At 49.5% G+C, this 17,687-nt stretch overlaps 1 protein-coding gene across 1 annotated transcript in view; it reads right to left on the bottom strand.

The window, feature by feature from the left end:
• ASTN2 (astrotactin 2) overlaps positions 1–17,687 on the bottom strand; it is a gene marked incomplete at its 5' end in the record, with an annotated part of 265,286 nt that overhangs the window by 16,531 nt on the left and 231,068 nt on the right. Inside the window, one exon of the mRNA XM_021414154.1 lies at positions 11,072–11,213. Within this exon, the coding sequence (XP_021269829.1) occupies positions 11,072–11,213 (142 nt within the window). The remainder of the gene's footprint in view (positions 1–11,071; positions 11,214–17,687) is intronic.

Below are 17,687 nucleotides of genomic sequence, written 5' to 3' on the forward strand. Positions count from 1 at the left end.
TTTTCTTTCAAATCCTGTTGTTATTTCTCAGTACTTCGTTGGTGGCAGGGTGGGAAGGTTTTCTGTGACACATTCACGTACCATTGGGACTCACTCCCATTCCTGTCTGGTACACGCGATTGCACAAGAGAGAGAAACAAACGGGGATGAGGAAACGCATGTTTATGAGAGGCAGCGCTGTCATCGTGAGTAAGGGACCCCCCGCAAGAGAGCCGGCCTGGGAGCCGCCTGAGAGTTTCCATTCTCTCCTAACGCTCCATTCATGCCTTGTTTCATACGTCCCCGGGGGATGCACAACTGGCCGTGGTCCCACTGCGTGGCACGGCGCTCTCCCCCCACTTCTGTGAGATTTGCTGCAAGTGGGGAGAGAGAAGTTGTCGTCTCATAAAGATAATGAATTGAGAAAGAGCAGTGCCCTTTGCTGTTGCGTGAGCTCCCTGTTCTCCTCCCGCAGTGGAATGAGCCCTCCCTGCAGCATCCTCCGTGCCCACTCCCCATAGCATAGAATCATTAAGGTTGGAGAAGACCTCTAAGATCACCAAGTCCGACTTATCCCACCATGCCCACTGACCATGCTCCTCAGTGCCACATCTCCAACATTCTTGAGCATCTCCACGGACAGTGATACCACCACCTCCCTGGGCAGCCCATGCCAATATCTCCCTGCCTGCTCCCCTTGCCCTAGCCCTCCCCATGCATGACTCTTTGTTAGCACAGGGCTCCCCCATTAGCATGGGCTTTCCCTGCTCAGTGTGCTGTTGTCATAGCAATGAGAAGCTCCTAACCCAACAGGGAACCCTCCATGTAATGTTGTAATGCAATAGAAAGCGCAGCAGTGACAGCAGAGTAGCAACGTCCTAGGCTGCAGCAAGTGAGGATTTGCTCAAATACAACAGCCATGTTAAAGGAAAGAAGCCACTTACCTTCAGAAGGCCCCAAGTATGCAGGGATCTCCAGCAAGATACCTTTGTATCCACTACCAACCCTTAAATGAGGTCTGGGAAGGGACGGATCCTGGCTCCACCCCTTCTGATCACTCAGGTGCACGGCAGGCAGCTGAACTCCCCTGTGTTGGCCCTGCCTTCCCACCAGGTGCTCCATCACTGCTTCAAGCCATGACTTAGCATTTCTGCTACAAATGCAAACCACATTACTACCTGATCAGAGACAGCTGCTGGTAAATAACCTTGACTGCAGCAATCTGGAAGACCAAGGGATCCTGTATCAGCACTATTAATAATTTAGGGCCATGCATCATTGGTGGATGACACAGAGATGTCTCACGCTTCACTAACCCCAGGACAGTCCCTGCATACCAGCACCCAAGGCTGGGACACGCTCCCATTCCAGTGTGTGCTGCAGAGCTCCCAGCAATGTGGTTGGATCCCTCCCTCCAAACAGGTGGGTATTAATGAAAACAAAAGCAATTGCCTGTGCACACGTACTACAGCCCACTCCCTTCTGCTCCCATATCCCCCTGCCTCTCCACACACCTCAATTTCATTATCTCTGATCTCGAGCTGCCTATTACATGCTTTTTGCCAACATAAATATTTAAACCCTGCGCATTGCACAGAAAGGCCCTTGTGGAGTTAATGCTTCACCTCGTGTTTCCACTTGGAAAACAATCCCATGTACAGCAGGTACAAAGTACAGGCAGAGCTGAAAGCTAAAGGGGGTCTGCAGGGTGGTTTTATGTGGTAAGGGGTTGTGCTAAGCTATGTGTTCCTGCTACTGGTATGAAAAAGCTCCCAGAGTAGAGGTACCTGAATTCCAAGCTGATACATGGGATGGACAGATGTACCACCAGTCCTCGTCACACACCTCCATGCACGTGGGCCCAGGGCTGATGGATGCCATGACCCATGGAGACACAACACTGAGTTTTACATAAACCCTAGGGGCTCCCGCCGGCCTCCCACTTGTTGCCTTGATGGACATGAGGCAAGCTGGGCCAGCAGAGAAGAGATGGAGTCCTGCTTCTGTCTCGATTTCCTTCATGGGCATAAAAGCAGAGAGAGTAGCACTGATGTGACTCTTGGGCAGCATCCCAGCCTTGCTCTGGGCTAGCTAAGATCACAATTAGGCAAGAAGCTGCAACTATGGAGACAGCAACTGGCACTGGAGAGCAGTCTGCCCACGTTCGGACACACCTCAGTCCTTGGCTGCGCACAGCGGATGCCCCAGCAGGAAAGGAAATGCTGTTCATGGCAGGAGCACAACTTGCAGCAGCCCTAAGGGCTTTGAACCCTTTTCCTCACACCTTTGGTGACGTGCAGAGGGGCACCGAAGAAGTGTTCTGGTTCAGGGTGCTTGCTCCTGCCCATCAATTCCTGGGGAGCATGTGCGAGGTGCACCCCAGCATCCCGGCTCCACAGTGAGCACAAAACAGACACGGGAGGGCTGGAAGGCTGTGATGCTGCAATGACGCAAACCAGACAGAAAAAAAATAAAGTGAAAGCATCCCAGCTTGGAAGCAGGCACTTCTGCTCAGGGTTGTGCAACAAGATTAAGAGCTGAGGCTGTTTCCATAACTGCAGGGCGGCGGGAGATGCTCAGAAGGAAGGAGAAGACGATGCCAGGGGTTGGTGCGTGCAGACACCACTCATGTCCCTGCTCTGTGTACAACCCTGGGGCTTCCCCAGCAAAAATCAAGAGCAGAAAACACAGAAGAAAAGCAACAGGCCCCGATTGAAAGGTTGAACATCCCAGAAGATCTACGGCCCAATGGGTCAGCACCAAGCTGCCCAGCCAATGGTCTCAGGCATTTGGGCAAACATCTGCCAGCGTCCCAGCTCTCTGGATTTGGGCACATCTCCACAGCTCCATCAGCTCATCCAGGGACAAGAGGACCCCCGCCCCACTGCACCTTCCAGCCGTCACTCCCTGAACAAAGAGCAGCCCTCACCCTCTACGTCTTTTTTTAGAAACATTTAAATTATGACATAAGCTTTGGCTCCGAGGGCTTTCAGTGAACGGCAGGGTATTTTCTTTCCTCTTTTCATAACAGAAACCATATTGCTGTATAATCAAATTTATCTCAATCCTGATGAGCAGTGATGAGGACCTGTGTACTTGGGGACACTGCTCCTCAAGGCAGTATACGTACTTGAGCAGTAGGCAGCCAGGATCTGCCAAGCTCAGACAGGGGACAGAAGGTCAAGAAGTAGCAGCCCTCATGAATCTCATCCTCACCTTCTGCTGCCACACTGGGCTTCTTAGCTTGGGCTGCAAGAGCAGCATCTGGGCAATAAGAGAGGAACAGTTTGGATACAGTGACAGGGATGATGACATGAATGATGTCACTGCACCCAAAGCGAGATGCTCCAGTCAACATATTTCATCTCCCCAGCTCTCTGGCAACAGCTATTGAGGCAGCCTTCTGGACACTTAGCAAAGGATGCAGCTCAGCTTTAACACCTCTCTTCTACAGTCAGAAAACCTCAGGAAAAAGCAGCTATTTCCAGGGTACTCACTGAACTCGAGTGTCTCCATTTTATGCCAACCAACTCCACCACAAAATCAGCAGAAGTCAACAGGAACTTTGAGGATGATGCTCCCAAAACAGAGGAGCCCAAATTCTGGTTATTTTTGCAAACCTAGTTTCTGCAGCAGGGATTTGGCCACTTGAGCAGTAACAGCCTGAAACAGGCAATGAGGGCTCCAAACATGTCAGCAGAGGGATTCCTGCTGTCTCAGCACATACAAGAGCTCCCAAAATGTGGGCACTTTGGGCACACCTGCTTTTAAGCAAGAGTTAAGCAGCTGCAGCTGAGGGATTGTAGGCCATGCCCTATGACATTCCTGCTCTACGATCTGAACCCCAGGCCCCACCAGCCTGGAAATGCCCAGGTGCACTCAGCACCTTCAATATACCCTGCTAAGGAGCTGAAAAAAGGAAAAGCTGAAGGAGAAAAATACAAACAAACTTCTTGGTGTGAAACAATCACCAAACCAGGTATAAGTCAAAGGCCAGTCAAGACCTACTGGGAATGATCCAGTAGGTAATGGCACCCCAACGGCCTCTAGAGTGTGGAGAGAACGATGGACAGGTAGGATATTGAGCCTTATCCTTTCACCTGAATCAGCATCACCTTTTATGCCTGACATCTCCAGCCTCTGGGAGCTGAGTCCCTCATGTAGCCTGCCAGAGCTGATTTATTCTGGGTACAGCTCTGGCTTCAGATCTGCCCTGTGGGTGCAGTCGTACCCAACAGCCAGGTCTCAGAGCAGCTTGTCGTATCCTTCCCATGGTGTATTTATGGGTAAAGCTGAGCTGCCTTTTGCTGTTCCAAAGGCTGGAATTAGGCTATAAAAAACTTGAATGATCTGCAAAGATCAGGCTGAGCTGCTACTGGGCCACTGAGCCCTGGCAGCAGAAAGGGAATTGCAGCCAGCAAAGCGGCACTGTCACTGTGCAAAAAGGTCCTCCTGCTATCAGATCGGCTCTGCTAGGGAAAAAGAAGCACACTGAGGGCAAGAGCAAGAGAGAGGAGAGTGTGAGACACCAAATAAGTCTGCAGCATTTTCACGGGCATGCCTTGACTTCCTTGATGTCAACTCTCAGATCTACAGCCCAGACCACCCAAGGACGTTAAGAAGATGAGGCCCCACTTTTGTGTATGATATATTGCACAGCCTCTGGATAAAGAAACAACTCTCTGAAGTGCTCTCCTGAAGTGGGGCTTAGGTGAAGTGTGAGTGAGGGCATCCCATGGCTCTCCATTCAGCTCCAGCCCACAGCACACTGCTGCTTCCTGCCTCAGTTTCCCCAGCTAGAAAATGGTCAATAAGAACAAAACCACTTGTCTGTGTCCTGACTCAGTTCTCCTGTACAATACAAAAGAAATGCCCACTGCAAGCAGTGAAATCCTTGTGTCCTGGAAGGGCAGTGGGTCCAAACCCCAACACTGCTGTAAGAATCAAATCAACATAGTCCTCAGTTTTCCAGTCTTAAGAAAAAAATGGTGCTCTATAACATGGAGAACTGAAGAACAAAACAAAGGACTCCAACACAGCACAACTTGTGCTAGCTTAGAGGCAAATCAAAGCCAGCAGCATCTGTGCTGGTATTTACATTGCATCTCTTGTACTTGCTCTGCCATTAGTCAATGAGATAAGCCCTGGACTGATCTATGTTAGTGGTATTAGGTTTCTACACACAGAGAGATAAAAATACTCTCCAAGTCCATAACTGTAAGGGGCGAGTAAATTTGTGATGGGGAAGAGGTGGAACTGCAGAGGTCCATTTGCCCACCAGCAGACCAACAGGCCAAACCCCTCCTCTCCACCCCACTGCCATTTCCAGGAAGAATCCTCCATCCGCACACTCCCCCAGCTGCAATCCCCCACCAACCATCTGGCCCTGACTCCTCCTCCTCCTCACCCCCCACCGCCCGCCCTCCTCCTGTCGCCCCAAAGGAGCAATGCAACTGGGCCTGGACCCAGCCAGGGCTGGAGCTCGGGTGCCAGGAGATTTCAGAACAAAACCACCAAGAATGTTATTTCAATCCGGATGTCCTGAGGAAAGGGTGGGGAGGAGCTGGCCGCGGGAGGCAACAAAGGCTGTTCTGTTTCTCTTTGTGGCACGAGGTGGGAGCAGAAGCAGAGAATTTGGGAAGGATAATTTGGCTTTTCCAACAAAAAGTCAGGAGATGCTCATACGCTTGGCAGGTCCTAGGGAAGAAGGCTCCACAAAGGTCTGTGGAAAGGCAGCTCCTGATGCCAGATCTGTCCCAGGCGGCTGGATACTGTTAGAAGATGGATGTGAAGGAGGACTGAGGCACAAACCCAACTTTTATTATGGTGATGGCAAGAGGCTGGAACAGACATACTGCAGTAGCTCCTGGAGGCCCTGCTCTGAGTCAACCAGGCTGGGCTGGACACAGAAATAGAATCATAGAATCATCTCAGTTGGAAGGGACCATTAAAGGCCATCTAGTTCAGCTCCCCCACAGTGAAGATCTACAGCTCAATCAGGGTGCTCAGAGCCCTGTCCACAGGAAGAGGCAGCTTCTAACCTGAGCTCACGGCCCAAGGGGACAGACAAACAGATGGAGGTGAGTGAGACAAAGGGATCTGCTCATACACCCAGTGGAGCAAATGGCAACATTGGGAAGAGCCTCCTGCACCTTGCCTGACATGATGGAAGCAGGAATGTCTTTCACATGGCCTCCATACATGTATGCTTCCACATAGGGTGCTAATAAAAGGAGCCAATGTTGGAAACTTCAACATGGGATGTCATTGACATTAGCAGAGCGACTGCCTCTTCGCTGTGCTGAGCCTCTGTCCTCCCTGTACAGATCATGTCCCTCCTCCACTGTAGGGATGTGCACAAAGTCCAGATGGGCTCAGACTGCTCAGTGTTGGGTTTACTTCAGCAAAAACAACTACACATCCAAGCCAACATGTGGACAGCCTGGTTCTGCAGCAACCCTGGTCTGCTGAGAAAGGAAGATCCAGAAATCAGAGGCTGGGATCTAGCAAGCACTTGTTCAACTCCTGACTTGCCTTGCTTGAGTTTCTGCAAGCCAGGAATGCCTGAGAAGAAACTACAGCCATACATTGCTCAACTTCAGGAAGCTGGAAAGCATGTGGAATAGAAGAGGTGGATTCAATGAAGCAGCACAGCTCCTGTGCACATGAGGGACTCAGCCAAGGGCTGTAACAGATGTGTTTTAACCCATGCCACTGAGCTATTTGGGATCTGTCTCCGATTTCTCCAGCACTCATTCATGTGTCTTCCTGACGGAAGACCAACAATAACAATTAGTATCACATAAGGAGCAGCAGGCTGTTGCCAGCATTAGCAGACACTTGAGCACCAAGGGTTTCCATTCCACTTTTTATCCCAGCTCTGCATACAGCAGAGGTCAGTCAACATTAATCAGTCTTGTTCTGAGCCAGCTCCTTCAGCGCGTTCAGCTTTGCTGAATTGCAATCTCCGTCTCTCAGTGCTACAAAAGGTTCTCAACATTCAACCTCTTCGCCTCCTTCCTTAGGTTCATCCAAAAGAAGTGTTTTCACTGCGTGATGACAGGCTAAGCCTGCCATGCTGGAGGTGGCCTCCAGGCCAACAGGCATCCGTGCTGGCTGAGCAGGGCATGTGGTCTTGGCTGCTGCCAGGAGACTTGTTCTGAGCCCTACATCCACTTCCATCCCACTGAAGGGCCTGACCTTCATCCACCTTCCCAACATTTCTGAGACTCATTCTCCCAGATCCCTTGGGCTGGTTTGGAATCACTCAGGGGAAACCCTACGTAGGCCAGCAAAGGGAAGGTAAATTTGAGCTCCTTGTCAGCGCATGAACACAATTCCTAAGAAAGGCTCTGGGAGGGATCCTGATGACTTCCATATTACTTCCAGTAAATTTTGTGCTGATTCTTGGCACAAACACCGGAAATGAATAGGCTAGGTCAGGAATGTAAATAAAGTGAAACATTGGGATTTAATCTAATCTATAATTATAGTATCTGTGGCGCAGGGAAGAGGTTGGTGTTGACTGCACTGCAGCTCCATAGAGGAACTGGAGGGGGTTTTTACTTCCCTTTCTAAATGTTCCCCTTTTGGCTCCCACCTCTTGGTGTGTCCCCAAGTACCTGAAACAAGCATGCTGGGCTGGCAGGGCTGCTTTCCAGCAGCCCATCAGGTACAGCTCAGCAAAGAGGCGTCCCCAGGCACTCAGGGGATGGTGAGGTGAGAAGCTGAGATAGCTGAGCTGGGTTGAAGGCTCAGGGAGGCTGTGGGACACACAAGGGAAGCCTCTGTCTCAGCAGTGAAGAGTACCATTGGGTTTGTAGGGTGTTGAGCTATGTAAGGGCCACAAGCTATGTAAGGTCGGTCCTCCAGGCTGAATTTAGCCTCCACTTGTGGGCATCCACACCAGCCATATACATCAGCCAAAGGAGTACAGCCTTGCTGAAGTGGACTATTTTCCTTCACCTCAACCCCGACGTACTACAGGCAAGGGAAAGAAAAGGGCTGACAGGAAACATATTTTCATCATTCTGAAACTGCAAAGGACAAAGAAATCAGTTCTCCTTTTGTTAGTGCACGTTTTGAAATTACAGAAGTCTCAAAAGCAGAAGAATCAATCCTGCTGTTTATTTGCTTGTTTGTAGAGCATTTTCTTGGATTTGTTTTTCATGTGCAAGCTCAGCTTTGATCTCAGGGTGGTAATACACCAAACGAGCAACCAACAGCAGGGAAATTGCCGTAGGTACTACAGAAGAAATGGCACAGGACAGCAGATGCATTTACAAAGCAGAAGAGACTCCCATGATCTCACAGCCTCCTGTCTCAGGGATACTCTCAGACTACTGAACAAGCAAAAGCATTTGCTTTTGAAGAGCTCCGATGCTGCAGGATCTGTGTGCTCACCTACCAGCCTGGAGAACAGCACAGATCCCCACCGAGCTGCTATAATCAGGATTAATACCAGCTCGGAGCCTTCCAACAAAGCTACTTGTTTTCCACAAAAACAAATGAAACAAGCAGAAGAAATTCAATTTAAAAAGTGACCCCATGCCCGTGTTTCTGTTGTTGTTATGTCCGCGCGGGCTCAGAACAGAGTGTTAGCCTCACATTTCACTGCTCTGGCTTTCTTCATGCTGTGTCGCAACTGTATGGACATCTGAACAGAGGAATATTTAATGTGTGTACTTATGTATCTGAGAATGCACAGATGCTAAGTAAACACGTGCTGGTTGGGTCCCAGGCTGGAGTAAACGTGTGTGCACTGGATGTGCATGCACAGTAGCGTTTGCAAACACATCGAGCATAGGAGTGTTGGTCCATGCAGGTGTCCTGGTGCACACAGCAGCAGATGCAGAGCAAGGGGGGCTGTGGTGTGTGCGCACACAGGTTTTGGATGGCCAGGAAAGCAGGTCTGCGCCCCACACATGCCAGCACATACGTGCGTCTGTACACGTGCACATGAGTGTGCACAGCCCTGAAAACCAGACGCCAAGCCCTGCTGAGCACGAGCTAGTGCATACAGCCAATGCATCTGTGCGTCACTCTGTCCTGTCCCAGCAACTCTGCCCTGTCGCTGCAGATGCAATGGGGCCAAAGCCCTCTGGTGCCAGGGGACTGATGCCTGCTGGCTCCCCATGCAAAGCTGCTGTCCCTCGCCCTGGGACACCTGCCAGGAGCAACCCCGGGACACAGGGCATCGCCAAGCCCCGCTCGCCCCCACCGCAGTGATGTGACGCAAGACCTTGAAGCAGAAGCCTGGCTTTGGCCAAAGAGATGACACAACCCTGAACAAAGCCTCCCACCTCCCACCCAAGGCTCTCCCAGCCCTCTACAGCCATCAGGAATTAGATCACAGAGCCCCCGAAGAGACGAGTGAGCGCAATTATCCCTGCCCAGCAGATGGGGAAGATGATCTGGCAGCGCAGGCTGCCAAGCAGCCAGACCTCCTGGCTCCCAACCCCGTGCCCCCCCATCCAACGCAGCAGCTCGTCCTGCGCCCGGAGCTCTGGCAGCTGCAATCACTGATAGCTCACAACCAATTTTATGGGCAGTGGGTCATTAGCAAGCTCTGCACTTGTTCCAGGCTGTCCCTGGCACCTTTTCAGAGCGGCCCAGTTCCCAGTGATATTAATAATTATATTTATCCATTATAGATATTTAACAAGAAAACATTTAAAATGATGAAACGGTGAGAGGAGCCTGCTCCTGGATGCTGCTCTGCTCGAGAGATGCAAAATAAAGACTTTGCCGTCTTTGGAGGCTGTCAACATACTTAACCGGGGGGCGGTGGAGGGGGAGGCAAAGGGAAAGTATTAATCAAGATCTTAAAAAGTTCTTGCTGACAGACCATTTGCCAGCTCTTGCTTTAACTGCTTTTGTGGTCCCATAAAAAGTTTCATTACTCACTACAAAATGTGTTTTAATTATTACAGTCGCTCTGACATTAAGCTCTGGGTGTTTCTCTCTTGCTTACTCTGTCTCTCCTTCATCTCCTTGCCTCTTTTTTCTTCCCTTTTATTTTTTTTTCTCCTCTTTTCTGACTCTCCCAACTCCTGCCATCCCCCGCAGGACAGAGGATGCCATGGCTAGAGAAGAAGGGGCTGAAGATCTCAGCTCCGCAGTAGGAGAGAGCTGCCTGAATCCCTTGGCACCATCCTTCCCACAGACTTCTGCATTTTGAGGCCTCTTGGATAGAATCATAATGATAGAATCATAGAATGGCTTGGGTTGGAAGGGACCTCAAAGATCATCCAGTTCCAACAACCCTGCCATGGGGGGATAGGCAGCAAAACTCCTCAGCGTCCCAAGGATGCCATGGCTGCAGCAATGGGGACAGGGAAACAAGGGTGTGCTCGGATGCAACACGTACCTGCTGAGCATCCTCTGTCCCATTCTAGGGGAATAAAAATATAATGGGGAGCATGCTGGTGTGCCTGCCCCATGACTCTGCTCTGCCTCCTCCACACCTTCAGGTCCCTGCCTTCAATCCATCTCCACGTGCTCCCCTTTCCCACAGAAACTCCTTCCTACTTTCTTGGCCAGACCCCTTCAAACTACAGTGAAGGAGAAGTCAATACCTGGATGCTGAAATTACCCCTTTGCTTTGGACATGAGTTACTCCATAAGATTCAAACAAAAAATCCAGTCTTGTGTTCTCAGATCTGTTATCAAAGAAGAGCCAAGTGATTATGAACAATGGTGCCTCTCTGAACTGATATATGCGTCCTATTAAGACAAACAGCAACTGATGTGAACAACCCCTCTCACGTCCTTGACATTTTGCCCTCTCAGCCCACCAGGAACGCGGCCTGGGTGTGCAACATCAGCTTGGTTTGTCCATGCAAGACAAACTCATCCCTTCTGAAAGCTCATCACAATGGAAATGTAAGTGAAATCTCCCACAGGCTCCCAGTATACTGGCAGACACTGTTTTTCCATTTCACTGGTTGAGCCTGACACCCAAAGCAACGGCCTCACTGTTTGTCCAGTGCCTGGTGTAACGCTGTGTTGACCAGAAAGGATAATAACAATCATATAATCCCATTGGAGATCCCACCTTCCCCCCAGGACCTCCCCACATGCCTCTCCTTACTTGTACAGACCATCTGGTTCCAGGCACTTGAAAATAACTGAATAGAGGCTGGTTTCAGGGACATCTCCATGGCTCCGACCCGCTGCCACACAGGACGTTGCAAGGCCAGAAAGCAAATCATCTGCAAAGCTTAAGGATTCTCCTGGAGAGCAAAGAGATGAGAAAGACCAAAACATCAACAGAGGTGCAAATTGACAAAATAATGCAGGAACATCTCTACAGAGCACAGCCTAAAGGGAAGCAACAATGTCCAACTGGAAGGAATGGCCCCATGTCTATTGGAGAATGTTGCTTGGATACAAAGCAAGCAGAAAACACATTCAGGCCGTCAGCTGTAACTGGGATCCACAGCAGAAACTGTGCCCAGTGCTAAGTCAGAGCTTGGAAAAGTGTTCACCGAGCACACTGGCAACACGTGTGGGACCACCAGCAAGGAGGGCCCCAGGTCCCTGGGACTTCAGAGACACCCACGCTCAGTAGGTCCCTCCTGCCCTAAGAGCACTTCCACTTCTCAAAAAGGGACATGGCCTTTCTCAAAAATTCCCTGTCACTGTGAAATATGTTTCTACTACATGAGATTATCAAGCAAGGAGACGTTTACAGAGCTTGGATGTAATTGCTTTCAATGTGCTGTTTATTTTGTTATTCATTCAGTGGAAATCAGTAGCTTTGCACTCCCTTTCATGTGCGTTCCGCCGGCTCCTGGAGCTGATTGCTGCCGCGCTCGGCTCAGCCACGCTGAAGGACATTCGCCCCATTACAAGCATTCAAAGAAAAATAATAACAATTAAAAAACTGCTGAAAGACTTTTTTTATTTTTTTTTTCGTCTTCTGGTTTATAAAGCTTATTAAACGCTTAGATCACGACCCAGCTGAAACTGAAAATGTCCCATTTGTTAAGCTCTTTGGACCTGATTTTCACTGCTGTGCAAGCTGGCTCCTTGCACTGAGGATGCTGAGCATTCCATTCCCATTTTGCATCAGTGTAACCGATAGCTCAGCGTACCCAGCAGTACAAAACCTGAGCAGCAGCCATGGTTGTGCCCTCAGAGAATCAGAGAGAGGGCGGCTGCAGCTGCCGAGCGGTGCTGGGATCAGCAGAGCTGGGCCCAGGTTGCAGCACTGGGTACTCACGCACGTGTAAATGTCAGAGCACCGCAGCACAGGCTGCAGAATTCCCTTCTCAGCACATTTCTTCCTTTATTCTTCTCGAAGCAAAATTAAGTGAGGACTACTGAAGAGAAACGCAAGTCCAGTTTCTTGGTATGGACTGTAAGAAATATCCCACTCTCTACCCAGTCCGGAATGCCTCACTGTGTGGCCGGATTACCCAGGTAGAAGAACAGACCCCATCCTCCCCAGCCCCCCCAGGCCGTGTTTGCATCGTCTCAAGATACACACTCCAGTAACAAGTGTCCCCTTTGGCTAGAGAAAAGAGCAGCAATAAATACTTTTCCTCCCTAAAGGAATCCAAGCCTTAATTATTCATTTTAATGCTCCCAGCACGACTTGTTCTTTCCAACGTTTTTCAGGCAGCTGTCACCAGGCTCTGGAGTTTACCCTGGCTACCAGAGCTGGGGCTGTACCACGGCCCAGGTCAGCTCAGTGGGCAGGTTGGGTTGGCAGCCCGAAAGTCACTGCCTGGAAGTTGCACGGCCTTCAGCAAGTCCCTCAGCGCCGGGGTGATGGTTTAAACAAACAAACAACACGCTACTGCACATTTCCAATTTTCATTTCCATCCCTTCCCATATGACATCGGGTTGGACTGGGGAACACCCTGTCACCAGAAGCCACCGAGGACACTGCCACAATGGATGAATCACTGACACGTAACGAGAGAGCAGCACCAGATTGTGCTGCTGAACTATGGAAAGACCTTTTGATCCTCTTCAGACCTCAAACAACCTCTCTTTGGATGAGGAAGAAACTTCATGGAGGGCACATAATCCCATGGGTGCCTCTGTGGGCGTCCCACACCATCCTCTGGAGTACTCAGAGCAGTCGAGCCAGCCCCTGGGTCAAGCCCATCTGGCAGCTCCTACAGCATTACTAAAGATGTTGGTGTGTGTTTCATTTTATTGAGTTTTCATTGCTGCATTTTCTTCACTTCGTTTCCTGCTTCCCTTGGGCCTTGCTCTTTGCAGGCTGGCTATTTGTCTGACCCAGTCACTGCACTGCCCTGGGACCAAAAACCCAGTCATTCCCTAGATTTAGACTGGGAGCTTGTCAGCTGGATAAACCTAAGGCAGCACGTGGGTTTGCCGGTGTTGCAAGAGGATGAGAGACCACGAACCCTACCAAGTGAAAGTGGACCTGGGGTGCTGCAGCAATCGAGCAGTACCGACCTGGCTGCACAAAGCCCTGACAAGGGCTCAGCAGGAGGGCATTGCATTGCATTGCTCCGCCGCGCTCGTGAACGAGGCGTAGGAAAAAGCAAGAGAGAAGGCTTCACAGGGAGATAACAAAAGGCAGAGGTTTACCGTACAAGCAGAGACATAAAAAGACCAAGAAGAGATACACGGCTCTGTGAATGCATCAACAGGGCAGGCACTCGGATGGAAACTAAATATTTAGGCTAATGGGCAGTAATGGCACAAAAAAGCAAACTGGATGTGAATAGATGGTCTACTCCCGAGAAGGACAAATAACCTAACTATCTCTACGGATGGAGTTTGATCATTTTATAAAAGGGATTATACGGATAAGCAGCTTGTGATGGAAAGCAATGGGGCTTCTCTTTCCCGTCTGGACCTCAGTTCTCGCACACCCCGCCAGCAAATATAAAGAAGGATTTCAGCCTCCCAGAGCAGCCCTGGAGCGCAGTCCTTCTAGTTTGCTGTAGTAGCTTTGCTTGCATTATTAAATTTCAGTGAGAATCCAAAGATTCTCTGCAGAGTAAATGATAGCTAAGTAGATCATCTCTGTGGAGGAGGAGATATTTTATTGACCAGACAGACATCTGTGTCCTTCATTAATAGTAATAAATAATTGATGTCACGCTAAATAAAGCAATGAGCTGTTACAGATATCAAGGACAAATGACCAGCTCCTGCGAGGATACCTCACCTGTGTTCACTTCTCAGTGGCGAGAAATCCAAACCAGAGCTCAGCGTCACCATGGTAAGTGCTGCTCACAGAGCCAAAGAAGGTACTTTGCACTCTGACTACAGGCAATGGAGAAATAGTGCTCAGTGCTGGGCTAATCATACACCAAATCCATGCCAGACTCTCTTCCTTCTCATTTCCATGCCACTGCCTTCCCAAGACCGCTCAGCCCCAGAGCACCCAATTCCCCAGGCAGCTTTTGAAAACCAATCTCTGCTCTGCTAATGACTGTCAGAAAGATGCAGCTCTCTCCAGGTGGCATCTTCCTTCTCTCCAGTACGACTCCTCGCTATGGCCTCATCCTCTTCTACAGACACGGCTGTGGAGTTTGGCAAACTTCCTCTTTTCTGTTTTGTAAACATGAATCTTATACTAGCTGTGGTGTCATGGTGAGTCGGTGTTCTTCCCAAAACAGAAGGAAATAACAGCATGCCTGGAACTTGCTGGGAGTTAGCTCTACTGTGTGAAGATTTGCTGTGTGAAGCTTTTGCAGCCCAAAGCTCCCCACACCAACGCATGCTGTAGGTCAAGCCAGCAGTGATGGCTCTGGGAGAGACAACAAGGAACCCAAATGGATGTCTGCTCTGCTGGACAGTAACCCAGCTTCCATCCACTGCAACCTGTGCCAGTGGGCCAGGAGCCTCGGACAGCGCGTGGGATGAATCGCTTACCAGCCACCCCATTGAAGGCAATGGGGTTACAGCACTGAGCTCCACCAAACTAAACAAGGGAGCGGGGCCAGGAGCCTTGGTGAAGTTGGAAGAGCAACAGGGACCTTCAGAGGTGCTCCCACACCTCCAGGGAGGTGCCATGAATCCAAGTGGAAGAGCAGAAGAGAGGAGACCTTTGCTGAGATTGACCTTGGAGATTCCTAGAAAGATCATGAAGGGGAAAGCAGAAAGGCACCAACGTCTCTGTCTCGACAGCCTCTTTACTAGACTGGATTGAACCAACCCTGCAACGTTTACCAGTCACTTTCTTCTGATTGTGGTTTTCTCTCTCTGTCTTTCTGCCTTTTGTTTTGTTTTCAACCTGTTTTCAATTTACTCTTGTGGCATCTCTGACTGTGACCTCATTCTGGTACTTAGGGAAAAAAAAAAAAAAGAAAAAGAGAGTGTCCTTTAGAAAAGAAATGAAAGAAATAAAAAATATTTTATTTAGCTTGGTTGGTTTTGAAGCTTTAGCAGAAGAAAGATTAACCTTTTCTGCCTAACTTAATGAAAACAAGGAGAAAGCCTGTATGGATAAATAAATATCTGTGTGGGTATGGAGCAGGCACGATCGTGTTACAGCCCCGGTGGAGCTGTAATAGGGAACAGGCGCGTTCCTGCACAGCGGCTCCCAATTCCCTATCCATTTTCAAGGAAAGAAAAACAGAGTAGAATGTCAGAGGCCCAAGTGGGCATGAACGAGGAAGCCCAGGGAAGGCAGATGGGGCCCTGCGAGGACTTCTGTCCCCGGCAGTGACCTCCAGAGCAAGGCCAGCAAAGCAGATGGAAAAAAAGGCCCTACTCCACTTTGCTCTTGCCAGGTTTTGTTTCCTGAAATGAGGAAACAAATGGCACGCTGAACCCTCCAAATTTGTCATGTTTTGGGGCAGCTTGTTATGCTCTCTTCTTCCTGCAGGGCTCTGCCCCTGAAGAGAGGAGGATCCCAGGAGGTTTGTGAGCAGAAGGCCTGGAGCAGTGTGGGGATGGGAGGGAGGAGAGCAGGGCTGCTCCTTCCCAACAGGCCATACCTGGGCTGAATGAACTCTGGGTCTGGCTCCTGGTGGGGGAAATCAATGAGAATTGGTTCATCTTGGAGGCCAAGGACTGATTTAAATTAGTGTAACATAACTTCAGGCATTGGAGTTGCTCCGATTTACATCAGCAGATGGCCTGTCTCTCTGCCCTGGAGAACGTTAAAAGCAAACCGTCCCCACTGATACTGGTGGAAGGACGTCTAAACCTCCTTCCCTGCAAGGTGTGCCAGATTATATATTAGTTATTACTGAAGAATCTTCTGCCCACATTCTGGGAGCACCCACACTCACTGGCATCCTGCGTTACAAGGAGCGTGCCTAAACCCCCATGCCCAAAAATCCATGAAGTTCCCTCTTTGTCGTGACTTCTCCCAATTTTTCTGGCTCGACACAAGTTGTCCGTACTGAAATGGAGAAGCTAGTGATTATTTTGTGCAACTTCAGGCACAATTTGCGCCTCACTTGCTAACTTGTACAATGGGGCAAACTGCAGAACTTCTCTAAATGACTTCACCTTGCCTAAGTTATGAATTTGGGGGAACTTCCTTCACATATCTGTGCATTACTAGATACATCAAGAATGATGAAAGGCTCTCCTCTGGGCTTCCCAGTTCTTCTGCTGATGCTGCATTTGTAGATGGCTGAATTTAAGGAGCAACGTTTTAGCTGAGCTAAGAGCAAAATCGGCGTTCTAGTGCCACAGAAATCCCATGAATGGCTTCACTGGTTCTCTCCAGGGGCACAACTTGCTGCATGAGGAGAAACCACGTGGAACTGAAGGATGGGCTGTCTTGCACCGTTCTTATCAAGAGCAGACAGTTGCACAGAAAGAAACTGGTCTTAATTTGGATGAGCTGCAATGCTCTAAAAACATGATGCACACGGCTAATCATGAGTGTATTCTTCCTTTAGGGTCATCAACAGGACTCGCTGCTCTTTCACCTGAGCTCTCCGCAGACATTGCTTATCACAGTTCTTTCACAGTCAGTACCTAAGACCTTGGAAAAACTCCTTCAACTCACGTAAAAATGCACTGCCTCCTCCATCTCCCCCAAGGCAGTACACTGTTGGAGGAGAATGAGAATTAATGCATTTCATTCTGCGCACTGAGTCCTCCAGTATTTCTCAGGGTTCACTGGGTTGCTAAGGGTCAACCACAGCCAGACACAAGCAGACTCTGCTGTGCTTGGAGCCATCCAGACATAAGCCAGTTCCAATCTCAAAGCCACGTATTCACATTAGCATGGTAGAGAGTCCAAGTGAATGTAAGTATTCCCTTGGAGTTAGTTTTGGACTCTGCAACATGTTAAAAGTTACTCGATTTCAAGGCAAAGTGGGAACCCATTTGTGCTGGGAGTTGTGCAGACACAAAGAAAAGACATGATGAGCTTTGTACTCAGACACTTCTTGTCTGGGAGATTTTATCCACCACCACAGATCTAGTTCCCATCCTCATTCTTGCTTTCCTTTCATTTTTAGCTTCTTTTTAATTAGAGGTTTCTCAACAACAGACCAGTGTCCCAGAGTCCCCAAGGCCCATGGTCAGCACTCTGCAGATCATCTAGGGACTGCGTGGAGCTTTATGTCCAACAGGAAGCCCACCCGCTCTGCTACAGCCCCAGAGCCACTCTTCTACCACATGAACAGGTCTTTCAGATATTTCACAGATGGCAACAAACCCTGTACCATAACATCTCAACATGAGTCAGCAGCGTGCCCTGGCTGCCAAGAGGGCAAACTACATTTTTGGGCGCATTAGTCTGGAA

Source organism: Numida meleagris, chromosome 16 (assembly GCF_002078875.1).
Source record: "Numida meleagris isolate 19003 breed g44 Domestic line chromosome 16, NumMel1.0, whole genome shotgun sequence".
NCBI lineage: Eukaryota > Metazoa > Chordata > Aves > Galliformes > Numididae > Numida > Numida meleagris.